The 18,495-nt window shown below is 43.7% G+C and overlaps 1 protein-coding gene across 1 annotated transcript in view; it reads right to left on the bottom strand.

Annotated features, from left to right (window-relative positions):
* The window catches only part of LONP2 (lon peptidase 2, peroxisomal), a 53,177-nt gene that overhangs the window by 7,356 nt on the left and 27,326 nt on the right, over positions 1-18,495 (bottom strand). Inside the window, exons 9-14 of the mRNA XM_058155657.1 lie at positions 18,269-18,419; positions 16,607-16,733; positions 14,401-14,531; positions 5,824-5,966; positions 2,250-2,457; positions 241-431 (exon numbers count right to left, since the gene is read on the bottom strand). Of these exons, the coding sequence (XP_058011640.1) occupies positions 241-431; positions 2,250-2,457; positions 5,824-5,966; positions 14,401-14,531; positions 16,607-16,733; positions 18,269-18,419 (951 nt within the window). The remainder of the gene's footprint in view (positions 1-240; positions 432-2,249; positions 2,458-5,823; positions 5,967-14,400; positions 14,532-16,606; positions 16,734-18,268; positions 18,420-18,495) is intronic.

The raw sequence follows: 18,495 nt of genomic DNA on the forward strand, positions 1-18,495 counted from the left end.
CCTGAATCTCGCCATTGCCATTGGGATGCTGGCTTACTCCAATGTAAAGGAGCTGCACCAAATCTAGTGGCGCAGCCCTGCAAAGCAGAGATCTAATAAGGGAAGGCTTCAGAAAGCTCTCTAGGAAATGAAGGTTGCCAGGATAGGTATTCTTAAAATAAAGAAGGGGGGGAAAAAATCGGAGCTGATCCGGGGGCGGTTAAAAGCTTTAACCCATCATGATCTCTAAACAATACTTACTGGAAGAACAAGTCCTCTTAGCGTAATTTCCCCAGTCATGGCTACATCTGAACGCACCAGCCGCCCACTGAAGAGGGAGGCAAGGCAGGTTACTATGGTAACGCCCGCAGATGGTCCATCTTTTGTGACAGCTCCAGCTGGGAAGTGCAGATGGATGTCTGTGTTGTCAAGGAGATCAAAACTTCCAGAAGCTTTAAGAAAGAGAAAGGGGTTTGCAGATTGGTGCTAGGCCAGTCTTTGTTCTAAAAATAAATAAAAGAAACCCACCCCAGGCGCTGGAAGGCTTGAATTCCTAACATGTTTCCATTTTGGAAGAAAACCTGTATTGAAAGGAGAAGAAGTACCAGCGAAAGGAGGAAGGGGGGGAGGTGAAAAACACCTGCATCAATATACACACTTCTAGCTTTTAGAAAAGGGGAAAAAATTAACCTGCCCTAGGTGAAGATTAGATTAGATTGATGGCAGAAGGAAGTTAGTGCCTTTCTGGTGTAATGATGCATGCTAATGAATCCTACCTAAAAACAAACAAACATTTTATTTACCCTTCAAAATCACTACAATTTATCGTTTATTGATGAAACGTATCTGCCCTCCATTTAGCTGGCACGTGATTCTAGGCAGCTTACAATCGGATAAAACTATAGTATAAAAGTGAAAAGAGTAAGTAATGAAGCCATAAATACATTAAAATGGGCAAGATATAATTATAATCGTTGTTGTTCTTATCGATCATCACACAGCCAGATGTTCAGACTGGGTTTGGCATTTCTGTCTACCTATCGAGTCATTATTATTATTACTACTATTATTTTATTCATTAAACATGAAACTCAAGTCAACTGAACATTTAAAAATGTAACACAAATATGATTGACCGGTACTGATGGTTGATATGGGTTGCTGCCAGCATCCTAGGTATCAACCAAGTATCTTCTTAAAATGTATTGTTGTAATAATAATAATAATAATAATAATAATAATAATAATAATAATAATAATAATAATAATAATAATAATAATAATAATAATAATAATAATAATTTAATTTGTATACCGCCCTTCTCCCAAAGGACTCAGGGCGGTTAACAGCCAGATAAAATAACAGTCAAGATACATACAATATTACTAAAAACAATAATTAAAAAAAATATTAAATTTGGCCCAAATTTTACAATACTTTCAAACCCTATAGAACTGATTAAAATTTAAAACCCATAAAATCATCTAAAAAATTAAAAAAAATTAATTTTAAAAAATTAAAGCGAGAGAGCGGGTCACCCGAAACAGGGCAGCCGGGCAATTATCTGCCGATGCAATAAGGGAGGAAATGCAGGTACGCTTAGCCTCCCTCAATGCCACCAGATAGGTCTGAATAAATGATCTAACCCGTGTTCGGTCAGCTTCTGAACGGCTGGACCTCCAGGCACTCTCTAGGCATCTTTTCTGGCGCTTCATCTCCCTCAGCTCCTCAGAGAACCAAGGAGCTGGTTGAGACATGCGCCGGGTCAGAGGCCGCAAAGGCATGACACAGTCCAAAGCCCCAGCCGCGGCCCGTTCCCAGGCCGCGACTAGTTCTTCAGCCGTGCCGCGGGCCAGGAAATGGCCCAAGCTCCGTCAGGAACCTCTCTAATGAACTTTTATTCATTAGACATGAAATTCAGTCAACTGAACATTTAAAAATGTTGTCACAAATACCATTGACTGGTATCAATGATATCATATCATCATCATCGCCATCATCATCATTATTATTGGTAAAAACGTAACTAACCAAGGACCTAGGAGCTGTTAAGGTAGCATCTGAGTATATAGGCAGTTCCAAGTAATTATTATTATTATTGTTGTTGTTGTTATTAAACTTATTTGTCACTGATCTTGCCAACATAAGCCACAACTTTCTCCTAGCAATGGTAATGCTTCATTCCAAACAAAAAAAGATGACTGGTCTATAAGATCTATAGCGAGACGCCGCTAAAAGGACACATCGGGTTGGCACCAGCCTCCCCTACCGTTGGTCAGTTGGTATCTCTTGGCGTTGCTCCGCAGCCAGCTGATGGCGAGGTGGGCCGATTCCTTCATGACGTCCCCCAACTGCCCGGTTAGGGTCAATTGGCCTTCCCCATCCATCCGACTGGCTTCCACAAACATGATCTCTCCGCCTAATGGCGTCCAGGCCAAGCCTATCGCTACGCCTGGTTGATTCAGCCGCACGGAGACCTGGAAGGAAGGAGAGGCCGGATGCTCACAAGTCATTTCATCTGCATCTAAAATACAGCATAAAATGCTAAAAAACCTGCAGCTGCCAAAAATGCCAACACAGTTCTAGACTGCATAAACAGAGGGATAGAATCAAGATCATGTAAACTCTTAATACCACTTTGTAATGCCTTGGTAAGGCCACACTTGGAGTCCTGCATCCAGTTTTGGTCGCCATGATGTAAAAAAAAGATGTTGAGACTATAGAAAGTGCGCAGAGAAGAGCAACAAAGAGGATTAGGGGACTGGAGGCTAAAACATATGAAGAATGGTTGCAGGAACTGGATATGTGTAGTGTTATGAAAAGGACTAGGGGAGACATGATAGCAGTGTTTTGATATCTCAGGGGCTGCCACAAAGAAGGAGGAGTCAAGCTATTCTCCAAAACACCTGAGGGCAGGACAAGAAGGAATGGGTGGAAACGAATCAAGGAGAGAATCAACTTAAGAACTGAGGGGAAATTTCCTGACAGAACAATTAACCAGTGGAACAACTTGCTTCCAGAAGTTGTGAATGCTCCAACACTGGAAGTTTTTAAGAAGAGATTAGATAACCATTTGTCTGAAGTGGTGTAGGATTTCCTGCCTGGGCAGGGGGTTGGACTAGAAGACCTCCAAGGTCCCTTCCAACTCTGTTATTATTATTATTACTATAAGATGTTGATGTCTGCCAGCATAACACTCATCTGACAAAAGTTGAGCTAAGAACTAAGAATTAATTGGTGTCTTCTGTGGTGACACACTGGTGTGCATGTGCAAGCACACCAGAGCTGGCTGGCCTGTGCAGGCACACCAGCCAGCATGCATGCATTCCAGTTTGGGCCGTCGGTCCTGAAAAGACCTCCAAGGTTCCTTTCAACTCTGTTATTCTATTGTAAATTCTTGGGTACAGAAGTGGCCAAAATTTGAAATGTTAAGCTATAAGGACTCAGATGGTTGGGGCCAAGAGGCTGACTCTGTAAACTGCTTAGAGAGGGCTGTGAAAGCACTGTGAGGCGGTAGATAAGTCTAAGTGCAGTTGCCATTTGCTTTGGCACATGAGTAACCCAATACAGCTTTTTCAGGATTGGGTGGGCCAGGCCAGGCAGAATACAACTCGCTGGTTCTTAATGGTATTACAGGCAATCAATGTGCAGTACAGGTAGTGCTCGACTTACAACAGTTCATGTAGTGACAGTTCGAAGTTACAACGGCACTGAAAAAGGGACTTATGAGCGTTTTTTTCAAACTTATGGCCATCTTTATGGTCACGTGATCAAAATTCATTTTGCCACCTCCTGAAAAGTGAAGTCAATGGGAAAGCCAGATTCATTGAACAACCATGTTACTGGCTTAACAACTGCCGTAATTCACTTAACAGCTGTGGCAAGAAGGATTGTAAAAGGGGACAACTCTCACTTAACAAATGTCTCACTTAGTAACAGACATTATAGCCTCAAAAAAAGAACTACCTGTATTTCTGAACATAAGTCATTCTGCTTTGAAACTTTAAAGCCCCTTGCAACTTGGGATGTAGACTATAAATGTCAGTGCGCACATACCCTCCATGTAGTCCAACTACAGCCATATTTGAAGATCCTTCTCCAGATGCTGTCACCTCATTTTGCCATGAAGATAATTAAAAAGGACCTTTTCAATTGCAACTCTTTAATTATGTTTAGGGTCAGATCTAATTACCGCGTGGGTGCAAGCTCGCCAAGGAATCTCAAGGTTGCAGGAATGGAAGTTGAGAAGACGACAACACCATCCCTCGCCCACTTCTCCATGTGGATGTATCCGTATAATTCCCAGGAATTAAGCTCACCTTAACTCTTTTATATGGGACACGGTGGCTCCTTGGCTAAGATGCTGAGCTTGTCGATCAAAAGGTTGGCAGTTCAGCGGTTCGAACCCTACTGCCGCCTAACAGGGTGAGCTCCTGTTACTTGTCCCAGCTTCTGCCAACCTAGCAGTTCGAAAGCACGTCAAAAAATGCAAGTAGAAAAATAGGGACCACCTTGGTGGGAAGGTAACAGCGTTCCGTGCGCCTCTGGCATTGAGTCATGCCGGTCACATGACTATGGAGACAACTTCGGACAGCGCTGGCTCTTCAGCTTTGAAATGGAGATAAGCACCCTAGATTCGGGAACGACTAAGACATATATGCAAGGGGAACCTTTACCTTTACCTAACTCTTCTTTCTTTTAATATGCCTTATATATATCACTGGTCCAATATCTGCAATAACTTTGCAAAACAGTTCTTTCAAATCCAGGTCTCCCCACCCCCCCAGCTTTTATTTCAGAATTCGACTCAACATATCCAGATTGCACAGCTCCCTTCCTTTCCCTAAATGAGTAAAGTTTTGATTCTGAAGTGTCCCGGTTCCTTTTGCAGGAACTGCATAGAGTACCAGCGCTTGCAAGCTCACGGGCCTAAGGTATTTGTTTTAGAAATATTTCATGGGTGGAGGGGAGGCCTGCTTCCCTTTCCAGAAGGCTAATTGATTCAATTAATTTCGGTTTTGGGTTTCTCTTCCTCCGGCCAAGCGCTGCCAAGATTTCCAGCTAGTTATTGATGGCAGAGGGGAGGTCAGAGGTTAAAACTCTCCGAGCTGAGGAGGAGAAAAAAAAAAAGAAAGAAAGAAAGAAAGAACGAGAGGCCCACGGCAAGCTGGAGGAAAGACAAACAAATGGAACCAAGGAGGAATGTTTTCCACTGAGACCCCAAAAGAGAAAAAGACACGGCAGTTAAAGTAAGGCCAAGGAAGCTGTTTCAGCACTTATTGTTTGAGGTTGCTACCTAGTGATGTTGGCCAATGGCCACATTCAGATGGTGGCCATCTGGAGCTGTTTTTAACTCTCCGCTGGTCCAGAATGTGTATATGTTTCTTGAAGGTTTAATCTGTGGTTCCAAAGTCACCAGATCCCTTCTAGCCCCACGATCTATATTTTAACGGAGCTATCACAGGTAGGAAAGGGCTCAGTGGCTGACGCTGAGCTTGTTGATCGAAAGGTTGACAGTTCAGCGGTTCGAATCCCTAGTGCCGCGTAACGGGGTGAGCTCCCGTTACCTGTCCCAGCTTCTGCCAACCTAGCAGTTTGAAAGCATGTAAAAAAAATGCAAGTAGAAAAATAGGGACCACCTTTGGTGGGAGGGTAACAGCGTTCCGTGCGCCTTTGGCGTTTAGTCATGCCGGCCACATGACCACAGAGATGTCTTTGGACAGCGCTGGCTCTTCGGCTTTGAAACGGAGATGAATCAAGCAACAACTGATCTGCACAAGCCGTGAGGCCAACCAAGAAAAGAAACAGAACAGAAGCAGCAATGGAAGAAAACCAAGAAGTACCTCCAGTTCATACATCGGTGGCCCCAGGATGTCCTTCAAGGCATGGAAGTCAATTAAAATGGGCATTTCAGGGGGCAGAGCTAGGTCGGAGGCGTCATGGAGGGTTTCCGATTTCGGCTCTTCTGCGATGTGTTCTTTCCAATCTGGAAGATAATTAAAAGGGGGGGGGGGAAATATTGATCACTTTTCTATCTGAAAACAGGGGTGGGGGGTGGGGCGGGAAACATTCTGATGACAACTCCCAAAGAGCATGATGCTATTCCATTGAAGAAGAATCTACAGTTAGTTCTTGACTTAACAATAGATCGTTTAATGACCATTCAAAGTTACAACGGTTCATTCAGTGACCGTTCAAACTTACAGCTGCACTGAAAAAAATGACTGTTTTTTCACACTTACGACCGTTGCAGCATCCCCACAGTCACGTGATCAAAATTCAGTGATTCACCTAACAACAACTGTGGCAAGAAAGGTTGTAAAATAGGGCAAAATTCACTTAACAGATGTCTCACTAAACAACAGGAAATTCGGGCTCAATTGTGGTCGTAAGTCGAGGACTACTTATAATAAGCCAAAATATGACTAATACTTTGGGTCATGCATGCAATCTGGACAAGCAAACATTGTTTAAAACCCGGCAGAATATAATCTTGCTATAAAAAGTTGTGCTCCACGAAAATGAATTCACCTAAACCAAGTTTTGTTCCAGACAAGTTGAAGACAGACTGGGGTTCGATACCACACAAAGCCATGGTTTGTTGAATAAGCCAGGATTCTGTCTTTCAATCAAAGCAAACTAACCACGGCTTCCTTAGCCAATTTCTGATTTGTTCTCCCTCTCCGCGGAGACCTGTTTCCACTTGGCAATTTTCTAGCCTGGAACAAACCAGTCATTAAAACTAACCACAAATAAACCATGCAGCTCGTCTTCACACCCTGGCCTAAATTACAGCATCGGTTGGTTAACCCACAATTAACTCTGGTATCAACCTGATTTCTTGCCTGCACATGCGCTACTATTATTCCCTCAGCCTTGTTTGCACATTATGTTATTCACAAAAGCACAGTGGGCTGAGCTTCAAATAGTACCTTGGCCATAATACAATTTCCTTTTATTATTTTTGGCGTAACGTGAGGGCCAAATGGAGAGAAAATTCACTTTCCAGTTTTGCTCTTGTTTAGTTCGGACTTTTGAATTAATCCCTCATGGAAAACATTTTTTGGGTGGATTGTGCCAGGTTTGGGGTTCTTTTAGGGCAGGGTTCTCCAAACTTGGCAACTTTTAAGACGCATGGCCTTCAAATCCCAGAATCCCCGACTAGCCTTTAATTAGTTTATAAGTAATTCAAGTACCTAATACTCCTTCCTTCTCCTGTTTTTCCCAAGACGACAATCCTGAGAGGTGAATTGGGCTGAGGTTGACTGCCCGAAGTCACCCAGCCTCCTTTCGTGCGCATGGAAGACCATCTCGTGACAATTGGCCCAAAGTCAACCAGCCAGCTTTCATGTGTATAGAGGGACTAGAACTCCCCGACACCTAGTGATTGGTCCAAAGTCACCCAGTTGGCTTTCATGCCTAAGGTGAGGGTGGAACTCACCATCTTCTGATGATTGACCCAAAGTCACCCAGCCAGTTTTCATATCGAAGGCAGTACTAGAACTCATAGTCTCCTGGCGATTGACTCAAGTTACCCAGTTGGCTTTCATACCTAAGACAAGAGTAGAACTCACCATCTCCTGATTTCTACCCTGGTACCTTATTAACCAGGACCTATTGAGGGTACAGCAAACCTCTCTTATTTTTGCTGCCTACCCAACTGGAATTGGAATTGAAGCAAGCTTTGACCAACCAGAATCCGTGGCCACGGAGCTGGATTCAGCTTTTCTCCATGACAAATTCCACATTCAGGACAAATCCGATTCACTCCGGCATTGGCCCAGAATCATCTTCACCATCTTCATCATCTTCTTCTCCTTCCTTTTTTTCTTCTTCCTCTTCTTCTTCCTTCTTCTCTTTCTCCTCCTCTTCCTCTTCTCCTTCTCCCTCTCTTCCTTTTCCTTCTCCTCCTCTTTTTCCTACTACTACTACTTTCCTCCTCTTCTTCCTACTACTTCTTTCTTCCTCCTTCTCTTCTTCCTACTACTACTACTTTTTTCTTTCCTCCTCCTTTTCCTTCTCTTCTTCCTACTACTACTATTTTCTTCTTTCCTCCTCCTCCTTTTCCTCCTCTTCTTACTACTACTACTACTATTTCTTTCTTCTTTCCTCCTCCTCCTCCCTAATTTTTCAAACAAAGGGAAAAAAAACCCCGTGCTTGTTTGGAAGACGGGGATGCGATTCAAATGCCAGCACCAGGCAAAGGGCAAATCCTTCCCCTGCCCATTTTGCCAGCTTCCCTTTCATTGCTCCGTTTTGCCGGCTGCCATTTCAGACCACACCAAGGCAGCTGGGTCGGCAACAGTCATGCGGTAGGATTTCCTCCAAATGGTCAAAAACAAAGACCAAAACGGGGTGGTAAAAAACAAAAAAAGAAAAAAAAAACCTTGAATTTTACACCATTCGGAAAACATTCCACTTGCTGTTTCTTTCCTTGCTGGCAGCAATTTCCAGCTCCAGTTTCTATCCTGTAAATAACTTATTTTGTTGAATTGTGGTGGTGGGGAGAAGGGCGGGGAGGAGTCACAGAAGACAAAGCTGCCTTTTTGTTCTGCATTTAGTAGTAAACATGTCCCTCTAAGGTTGCAAGGGAGAAGCTTTCGGCCTCTTCCACTGGTAACCCCAGAAACCTAAAAAATAATAATAATAAATGCATCTGGAGCCCGTGAGGTTTTGCAAGGGGATGAGAATTGACTTCAGAATCGGACTAGATCTGGAAGGGACCTTGGAGGTCTCCTAGTCCATCCCTCTGCTCAAGCAGGAGATCCTGTATCATTTCAGACAAGTGACTGTCCTAGTCTTTTCTTAAAAACTTTGAATGATGAAGCACCTACAACTTCTGGAGGCAAGCCGTTCCACTGGTTAATTGTCCTCACTGTTAGTAAGTTTTTCCTTAGTTCTAAGTTGCTTCTCTCCTTGATTAGTTTCCATCCACTGCTTCTTGTCCTGCCTTCAGGTGCTTTGGAGAAGAGCTTAATCAGAATAGAGCTGGAAGGGATCTTGGAGCAGCGGTGCGTTTCAAATTTTTTTTACTACCGGTTCTGTGGGTGTGGCTTGGTGGGCGTGGCAGGGGAAGGATACTGTAGAATCTCCATTCCCACCCCAATCTAGGGGAAGGTTACTGCAAAATCCCCATTTCCTCCCGATCAGCTGGGACTTGGAAGGCAGAGAATAGATGGGGGCGGGGCCAGTCAGAATTTTTACTACCGGTTCTCCGAACTACTCAAAATTTCCGCTACTGGTTCTCCAGAACTGGTCAGAACCTGCTGAAACCCACCTCTGCCTTGGAGGTCTTTTAGTCCAACCCTTGCTCAAGCAGAAGATCCTATACCAGGGGTCTCCAACCTTGGTCCCTTTAAGACTTGTGGACTTCAACTCCCAGCAAAGCTGGCTGAGGAACTCTGGGAGTTGAAGTCCACAAGTCTTAAAGGGACCAAGATTGGAGACCCCTGTCCTATACCATTTCAGACAAGTGGCTGTACAATCTTTTCTTAAAAGCATCCAGTGATGAAGTACCCACGAATTCTGCTGGCAAGCTATTCCCCTGGTGAATTGTGAAGTTTCTCCTCAATGCCAGTTTGCTTCTCTCCTTGCTTACTTTCCATCCATTGCTTCTTGTCCTGCCTTCGGGTGCTTTGGAGAATAGCTTAATCAGAATAGAGCTGGAAGGGACCTTGGAGGTCTTCTAGTCCAACCCTCTGCTCAGTCAGGAGACCCCATACCATTTCAAACAACTAACTGTCCAGTCCCTTCTTTAAAACCTCCAGTGATGGAGCATCCACAATTTCTGGAGGCAAGTTGTTCCACTGGTTAATAGTTCTAAATGTCAGGAAATTTCACCTTAGTTCTAGGTTGTTTCTCCCCTTGGTTAGTTTTCCATCCATTATTTCTTGTCCTGCCTTCTGGCGCTTTGGATAAATAAGGGGACTATCAACATTTGGGCTTGAATATGGGTCTTCCTCGAGTTACAACCATAACTGAGCCCAACATTGATGTTGCTAAGTGAAACATCTGTTAAGTGAGTTTTGCTCCATTTTTCTTTTTTTTTTGGCCAAGGTTAGGGTTAGGGAATAGTTGATGTAACAGAAACAAGAGCTTCATTGCACAGGGCAACCAGGTTTTGTATGCAAACCTAGATCAGGGGTGGGGGAACGATGATCTTCTTTACGACCTGTGGATCTCGACTCCCAGCCGTGGAATTCTGGGAGTTGAAGTCCGCAGATCGTAAAGAGGCATTCGCTCCCCATCCCTGACGTAGATTGGAAAAAAAAAACCCACAACTTTTTTTCCCCTTTAATTTGAATTTATATCCCGCCCTTTTCCAAAGACTCAGGGCGGCTTACATTGTGTAAGGCGATAGTCTCATCCTATTTGTATATTTATATACAAAGTCAACTTATTGCCACCCCCCAACAATCTGGGTCCTCATTTTACGTACCTTATAAAGGATGGAAGGCTGAGTCAACCTTGGGCCTGGTGGGACTCGAGCCTACAGTAATTGTAATTGCAGGCAGCTGTGTGTTAATAACAGGCTGCATTAGCCTGGTGAGCCACTTCCCAGCCCAACTTGTAACATATACCATGTTTCCCCGAAAATAAGGCCGAGTCTTATATTATTTTTTGCTCCAAAAGATGCATTGGGACTTATTTTCTGGTTGGGTCTTATTTTTGGGGAAATACGATACTAATTGAGTCCGTCTGGCTGACAATCTTAACTGGGGCTTATTTTGGGGGGCAGGGCTTATATTACAAGCATCCTGAAAAATCATGCTAGGGCTTATTTTTCGGTTGGGTCTTATTTTCGGGGAAGTTTCTTACCAGTCCCATATGATAGCACTAAGAGTTGTTAACCTAATCTCGTGTAGCTTCTTCTCTGGTAATATTGGACTACTAACTAGAGCATACAAAACATTTGCTAGACCAATTCTTGAATACAGCTCATCTGTCTGGAACCCGCACTGCATATCGGACATTAATACAATCGAGAGAGTCTAGAGATATTTCATGAGAAGAGTCCTCCACTCTTCTACCCGCAATAAAATACCTTATGCTACCAGACTCCAAATTTTGGGCTTAGACAACTTAGAACTAAGCAGACTTCAGTCTCACCTAAGCATAGTACATAAAATTATCTACCACAATGTCCTACCTGTCAATGACTACTTCAGCTTCAACCACAACAATACACGAGTAAATAATAGATACAAACTCAAGGTAAACCGCTCCAAACTCGATTGCAGAAAATACGACTTCAGCAACAGAGTGGTCAATGCTTGGAATGCACTCCCTGACTCTGTAATTTCTTCCCCAAACCCCCAAAACTTTAAGTTTCTACTGTCTACTGTTGACCTCACCCCATTCCTAAGAGGTCTGTAACGGGTGTGCATAAGTGCACCTGTGTGCCTTTCGTCCCTGTCCTAATATTCCTTTTTACTTACTTCTTTCATGTATCTAAATTATGTTTATACTTCTACCTGTTATGTTATATATGATTGACAAATAAATAAATAAAAACAAAAGGTGACTACTTTGATTTGCCAATCTTGTTTTCAGGAGGGGATTTTAAGCTTCTTCCCCTTTTTAGCTGGGCCTTTTGACTTCGGCTAAGAATAAATCCAAACTCTTTAATTGCTCGATTCTTTCTCCTTTGGAAGTAAAGAGGGCTGGGAACAGAAATATGACATAAATAATTAAAATGTGCTTTAAAAGTTGCTTTCGAAATATATGGCCGCAATTATTAGATGCTAACGTAGGCATAGCCAGTTAAGAAAACACGAGGAATATGCCAATAAAAATAATTGTGAAAGACGGGGGCTGACATCTGTTTCTCTCTAGAATGCGAGTGTGTGAGTCACACGAACTTGCGGGTAGTGAACTCTGCATCAACATCTCTCTGTTGCCACCCAAAAGAGTCCCATCTTTAAAAAAAAAAAGATTTGAGGTACAAGTTCAAGAGGTTAAAATGTTCTCACGTTGCACAAAATTCTGTAAAAATAAAAGCTCCAAGTTTCCATATGGTGACAGGATACGTTCTCTTCAATGTCTAACAGGCTTTCAGCCAGACGTAAAAAAAGCGTCTAGAATAATGCTAAGTCTGCAGCCAGTATAAATATGCCTGAATAATCAGTGAGTCTTAAATCTCAGGTTATATGAATATGTGGGAAACACACATGGGCTCAAAGTTTTCAACATAATGAAGACAGGCATATTTTTCAAGAGAGCTGGTAAAGAATTCCGGAACGTACATATTGTAAGTGTTGGAGCCCGTAGATAAAATAGCAATAGCACTTAGACTTATATACTGCTTCATAGCAGTCCCCTCTAAGCGCTTTACAGAGCCAGCCTATTGCCCCCAGCAATCTGGGTCCTCAATTTACTGACCTCGGAAAGATGGAAGGCTGAGTCAACCTTGAGCGGGTCAGGATCTAACTTCTGGCTGTGGGCAGAGTCACCCTGCAATATAGCATTCTAACCACTACGCCACCATGGAAGAAGGAAGGAAGGAAGGAAGGAAGGAAGGAAGGAAGGAAGGAAGGAAGAACAATAGCCCTTAGACTTATATAGTGCTTTACAGCCCTCTCTAAGCAATTTACAGAGTCAGCCTCTTGCTCCCAACAATCTGGGTCCTCATTTTACCAACCTCACAAGAACGGAAGGCTGAGTCCACCTTGAGCCTGGTGAGATTCGATCTGCCAAACTGCTGTCAGCCGGTGATCAGCAGAAGTAGCCTGCAGTACTGCACTCTAACCACTGCGCCACCGTGGCAAATACCTGCTACCTGCTATGACAGGTAATTTTCTGTTTGTATAGCAACCCACTGGAACAAATACAAATCTCCAGCAATGCTATTGGGATCAAACTCCAAAACAAATCAGAACTGGATTTGGAAGGTGTTTGTTTTTAGCCCCAAACAATTTTTTATCTCGTGAGGATGGACAGGAGATGGAAGGCAGGGTGAACAGGGAGAAGTCTCTTCACAGTAACAGACAAAGTTAAACCAGATATTTTTTAATTCTTTTTTTTTTCTTCCAAAAAATTTAACTTGCAGAAAATGACTGCTTTACTTCATGCCGATAGGGAGGCTATCGAATAAATCAGTTGGAAGGGACCTCGGAGGTCTTCTAATCCAACCCGCTGCTCGAGCAGGAGACCCTATAGACTTTCAACAAATGGTTGCAGTCTCTTTTTGAAAGTCTTTGGTGATGGAGCATCCACCACTTCTGAAGGCAAGCTATTCCGTTGGTTATTGGCTCTCACCGTTAGGAAATCTCTCCTTCATTCTAGATTACTTCTTTCCTTGATTAGTTTCCAACTATTGTTTCTTGCCTTGCCTTTTGGTGCTTTGGGAAAAAGTTTGACCCCTCGTCTTTGTAGGAGCCCCTCAAATATTGGAACAGTGCTATCATGTCTCCCCTAATCCTTCTTTTCTTAGGCGTTGTTAGTTGCGAAGTCGTGTCCGGCCAATCGCGACCCCATGGACAAAGTTCCTCCAGGCCTTCCTGTCCTCTACCATCCCCCGGAGTCCATTTAAGCTCACGCCGACTGCTTCAGTGACTCCATCCAGCCATCTCGTTCTCTGTCGTCCCGTTCTTCTTTTGCCCTCCATTGTTCCAAGCATTAGGCTCTTCTCCAGGGAGTCCTTCCTTCTCATTAGGTGGCCAAAGTATTTCAGTTTCCCCTTCAAGATCTGGCCTTCTAAAGAGCAGCCAGGATTGTTCTCCTCTAGGACTGATCAGTTTGATCACCTTGCAGTCCAAGGGACTCGCAGGAGTCTTCTCCAGCACCAGAGTTCAAAGGCTTCTGTTCTTTGGCGCTCAGTCTTCCTTATAGTTTACTTAGATTAGACATACACAATTCTTGTAAGCCTTCTTCATACGTTTTAGCCTCCAGCCTCTTGATTTTTTGCTCTTCTCTGCGCTCTTTCCATAGTCTCAATTAATAATGAAGAGTTAATAATAATTAAGATTAGTATTCTGCTTGCCCCTGGATAGCAGCTTATGGGCTGGAAGCACAGCCTTTGAAAAGTAACACAGGAAGGAGGAAGCAAAGGGAGAAACTCACAACACATGGAAGTTGAAACCCACCCCTGGCCTCAGAGATCAAATTGTGAGCCAAGCAACTGCTTCAGTCACGCATTTACCTCTCAGCTAAGATTTCCTTCTGCCAGCAGATGTGGGGCAGATAATTCTGTTGTCCTCCGTGAGAGATGCAATGCCAAAAACCGGGAAATGGTGTGGTTTTATTTTAGTGAAGGACAAAACATATGCAAATCTAAAACTCAAAACACAGCAAGGCCCCTTCTTGGGAAACTACCCAAGCCAGAAAGCTGGCGAGAGCCCGAGATCGGCCAGAATTTTTAAGAAAGGAGAAAGACGAAAGCAAAACAAAATAAAATAATAATAATAAAGCAGCTTACAAACCTCCTTCTGTCCCTTCCGAGCGATCCGGCCTTGTCTCCTTGTGCTGGCTTTCAGCCACTTTGACAGCCACTGCCCGGCAAATGGCTCCGAGTTTGCGATCCAGAGAGCGAACCCCAGCCTCCCGGGTGTACCTAGCCAAAAGCAACGGACAAGGATACCCTTTTCAGTGTGTGAACAGAAGCAAATATCTTCCAGGGATCTGTTGTGACCCAGGCCCAAGTAGGTAATAGGAAACTCAGTCAGTGTAATAACAAACAAACTTTGTTCGAACAGCTGAGAATTACTTCATTCTCAGCGTAGTTCAACTAAATTAAAGCAAATTCCTCCCAACACAAATTCCTCAATCCTATCACCAACCTTGGTCCAATTAGGCAAACGGCCAAAGGCCTTTCTTGGCAAAAGTTCAGAAGACATCGATACAAAATAAATGCAAGAAGACAAAGCTATCAACATTGTTTTCCGGCAAAGCCCAAACACCGTTGCTGGTCTTTTAAGCCTTATGGCAGGGGCTAATCATCTCCTGGCCTTACTCCCGAGTAGTCCTTTTTGCTTTAGCTACTTTTGCCTTCAGGCTCTTCCTGTTCCTCTGCCTCACTACTGTCAGTCTCTGGAGGCTCTGGAGTTCGCAACTCACTCCCAGATGGCCCTGGCCCCACCTCAGCCTCCAACGCAGAGCTCTCATCCAGGCCTTCCCCAGCCTCCAGGACTGGCCCACGGTCTTCCTCAGCCTCATCGCTGTCCAACTCCGGGGGCTGCAGAGGTTACTAGCTATCCTGAGTTTGGTGAAGAGGGTTCTGCAAATTATTTAAATTGCAAAACAATATAGGCCAAGGGTTGCAATACACCCTAAATTTCTGCACATCAGTAGTTCTGCGGAGGATGCCGATTGTGTTCCCTTGCAGTGGTGGTGGCGAAACGGACAATGAAAACATGGCAGAATTTGTTTATGGAGATTCTCGGTCATCCGGATCATGGTTGCCCCAAAGGTGCTTTTTGCAAAAGACAACTGGGCTTTTGTTTTTTCTTGAAGATGTTTTGCTCCTCATCCGAGAAGCTTCTTCGTTTCTGACTGAATGGTGGAGGATGGAACGATTTACATCCCTTGCAGCCATCGTCCACCGTTCAGCCAGAACTGAGGAAGCTTCTTGGATGAGAAGCAAAACGTGTTCAAGAAAAAACAAAAGCCCAGTTGTCTTTTGAAAAAAAGCATCTTTGGGGAACAAGGCAGAATTTGGCTCTCAAAGTAACACAAAGATAACCGTAGATGATAGGAAGCACACAAACTGGAAATGGTAAGCCAAGATCCCTAAACTCTACTGCTTCTTCTAAGACAAATACCATCCCCCCACACAAACACATTTCTGTTGTCTTCCAGTGTTGCTTCTCTCCTTTGCAAATAATAACACAAGGGCTATCAATAGATTTAAACTCAATGTAATTCGTTCTAATCTTAATTGTAGGAAATATGACTTCTGCAATAGAGTAGTTAATGTCTGGAACGCTCTACCTGATCCTGTTGTTAGTGTCTCTAATCCCCACACCTTTTACCTTAAACTGTGTCCTGTGGACCTTTCCATGTTTCTTAAGAGGTCCCTACGGGGGCGTGCATAAGCGCACCAGCGTGCCTACCATCCCTGTCCTACGGTTCCCAATTATATGTAATCATTCTATGTGTTTATGGCTATGTTTTGCCTATTTATATCCTTTTTTTGTGTGCCAATTTTTTTTTCATGTGTCCATGTCTATGTCTATTCTGTTACTTGTTTTCTTGTTGACAAATAAAATAAAATAAATAAATAAATCTCTTTTCTGTTTCTGAAACCCAAAATGAAGAGGTCTGTTCAAAGACTCAGCGTGAAAAAGTCATTATCTTTGCCCGTGGATTTTTTTTTTTAAAAAAAACCAGAGTCTGCCTTTTCTGCTAATCATTCCACTAGTAATCATAGATAACTGATGTTCAATATTATTGCTACTATTATTGTTATACCGTCTGAACTCCCAATGACCCTGGGAGTTTTGCATAAATTCAAAATACAATTAAGGATGAAGATCTTGTATTAATGAGCAGAGGCACCGATGTTGCAAAAACCCTGCTCTTCGAAAACTCTTGGATAGTACAATATTCCAAATTTAGAATTACTCATTTCCCACAAGCAAAAAAAGTAAATAAATGTGGTACAGAATTGAAAATGCAGAAAATCATTACCGGGTGATGATCACCAGCGTCGCTTCTTGGGGAATCTGAATCTGTTGTGGAGTCAGCCCGTGCTGTTCCAGCTGTTTCGGAATCAAATGCCGGTGTGCAATTTCGATCTTCTCTTCTTGGGTGTATCCTTTGAAAACGGTTCATGAGAAGGAACATTTAGAAATGCCCGTTTTAAAAGAGGGTTGAGACAGCAACCTTGGTTTGAAAGTAGAGAGAGAACGCCCGAGACGAGATATTCCAGATGCCGTATGACAGCTAGTTCTCGACTTACAACCGGGATCACAATTTCTGTTCGCTTAGCAAGTTGTTGAGGGAATCCTGTTCAATTTTATGATCTTTTCGCCATGGTCATTAAGCTCATCCACTGCAGTTGTTGAGCGAATCACGCAGTCATTAAGTGAACTTGACTTTCAATGACTTTATTTGTCAGAAGGCCTCCTGGAATGGGACAACTCGCAGAGGCTGACTGGTCCCCAGCCAACTTGACCCCAGGAAAACTCGCCGCAGGACAATTCAACGTGGGATAACTCAAGGGAGGGACAAGTAGAATTGCAACTCTCACCCCCCCCCCCCATTGTCAAGGACTTCTAACCTGAGAAGGTTCAAACCTAAAGCAAGAAAAGGCCCATTGCAATTCACTTATCCCTTTCTTGAGTCATCCCGTATTTGAATTGTTCCGCGATGGGTTTTTCCATGGGGAGTTGTCCCACACTGAGTTGGCCAGGGAGAGTTGGCGGGGGTGAACTGTCCTAGCACCCCCTCTCAGGAAGATTGCAAATGGCGATAACGTGATGCTGGGATGCTGTAGCCATTGTAAATACGTTGTCAACCCCGAAGCCATTTTGGGAGCATCCTCAGGGCTGCCACAGCTACGCTGGTTGGAGCTGTGGGAACGGGAACAGGGTGTAGAGATAGCTGGGGACTTGTAGCCAAAATAAAATTCTTTCTCTTGGGAATCAAGGACGTTCTTACTGGGTGCTGGGGAGGCATGGACTGAAACCAACTGGAGTTGGGGAGGTGACCAGATTGGACCCTGTGATGGACATATAGATTGGTGGGGAAAGAACTTTGACTTTTAATGTGGGTGGGGAAAACCCACTGGGGAAATCCTCCGTGTTTTGCCACTGGTTTGCGCATGCGTGGTGCGCGCCAAACGTGTGCCACGCAGGCATGCGCAGTATGCAGTGCACATCAAACGCATGCTGCATGCGCATGCATGTAACACGCCAAATGCATGCTGCATGCACATGCGCAGTGTGCACCACACATGCGCTTCACACGGAAAAAGGACACCTAACAAGGTAAGTAGAATAGCGAGGGGGTAACACCTGTGCTGCGCTATTTAGATTTGCTAGAAAGCAGGATTTCCTGCTTTTTTTAGTGAATATAAATCGCACGGCACAGCTGATCGTCGGACGTACCACTTCGGACCAACCGGTAGCTTTTATCACTACCGGTTCGCCTGAACCGGTGTGAACCGGTAGGATTTCACCACTGGAAAAACTGCCAGACCTTCTGAGTCGGGTTTTCACCAGATGTGCCAATATGATATGCCTAATAAATCTGTACTTTGAGGAACACCTACGCCTCAGAGGTTTGATTGCGTTGGGTCTGTTACTTGGAACCCTGACATACGTCCCCTCCCTCTGAAATGTGTATTACCTGGAACCTGAATGATCTCCATTCTGTCCAACAAAGCAGCTGGAATGGTGGCAGTGGTATTAGCGGTAGCTATGAAGAGGACTTGAGACAGATCGAATGCTACGTTTAAGTAATGGTCGGTGAAATTATGGTTTTGCTCAGGATCCAAGACCTTTTAAAAGCAGAAACAAAACAAAAAATAAGTTTTTTTTAAAAAAAAAATTACCTTGCCTATTTAATTCATCTCA

This window comes from Ahaetulla prasina, chromosome 12 (assembly GCF_028640845.1).
Source record: "Ahaetulla prasina isolate Xishuangbanna chromosome 12, ASM2864084v1, whole genome shotgun sequence".
NCBI lineage: Eukaryota > Metazoa > Chordata > Lepidosauria > Squamata > Colubridae > Ahaetulla > Ahaetulla prasina.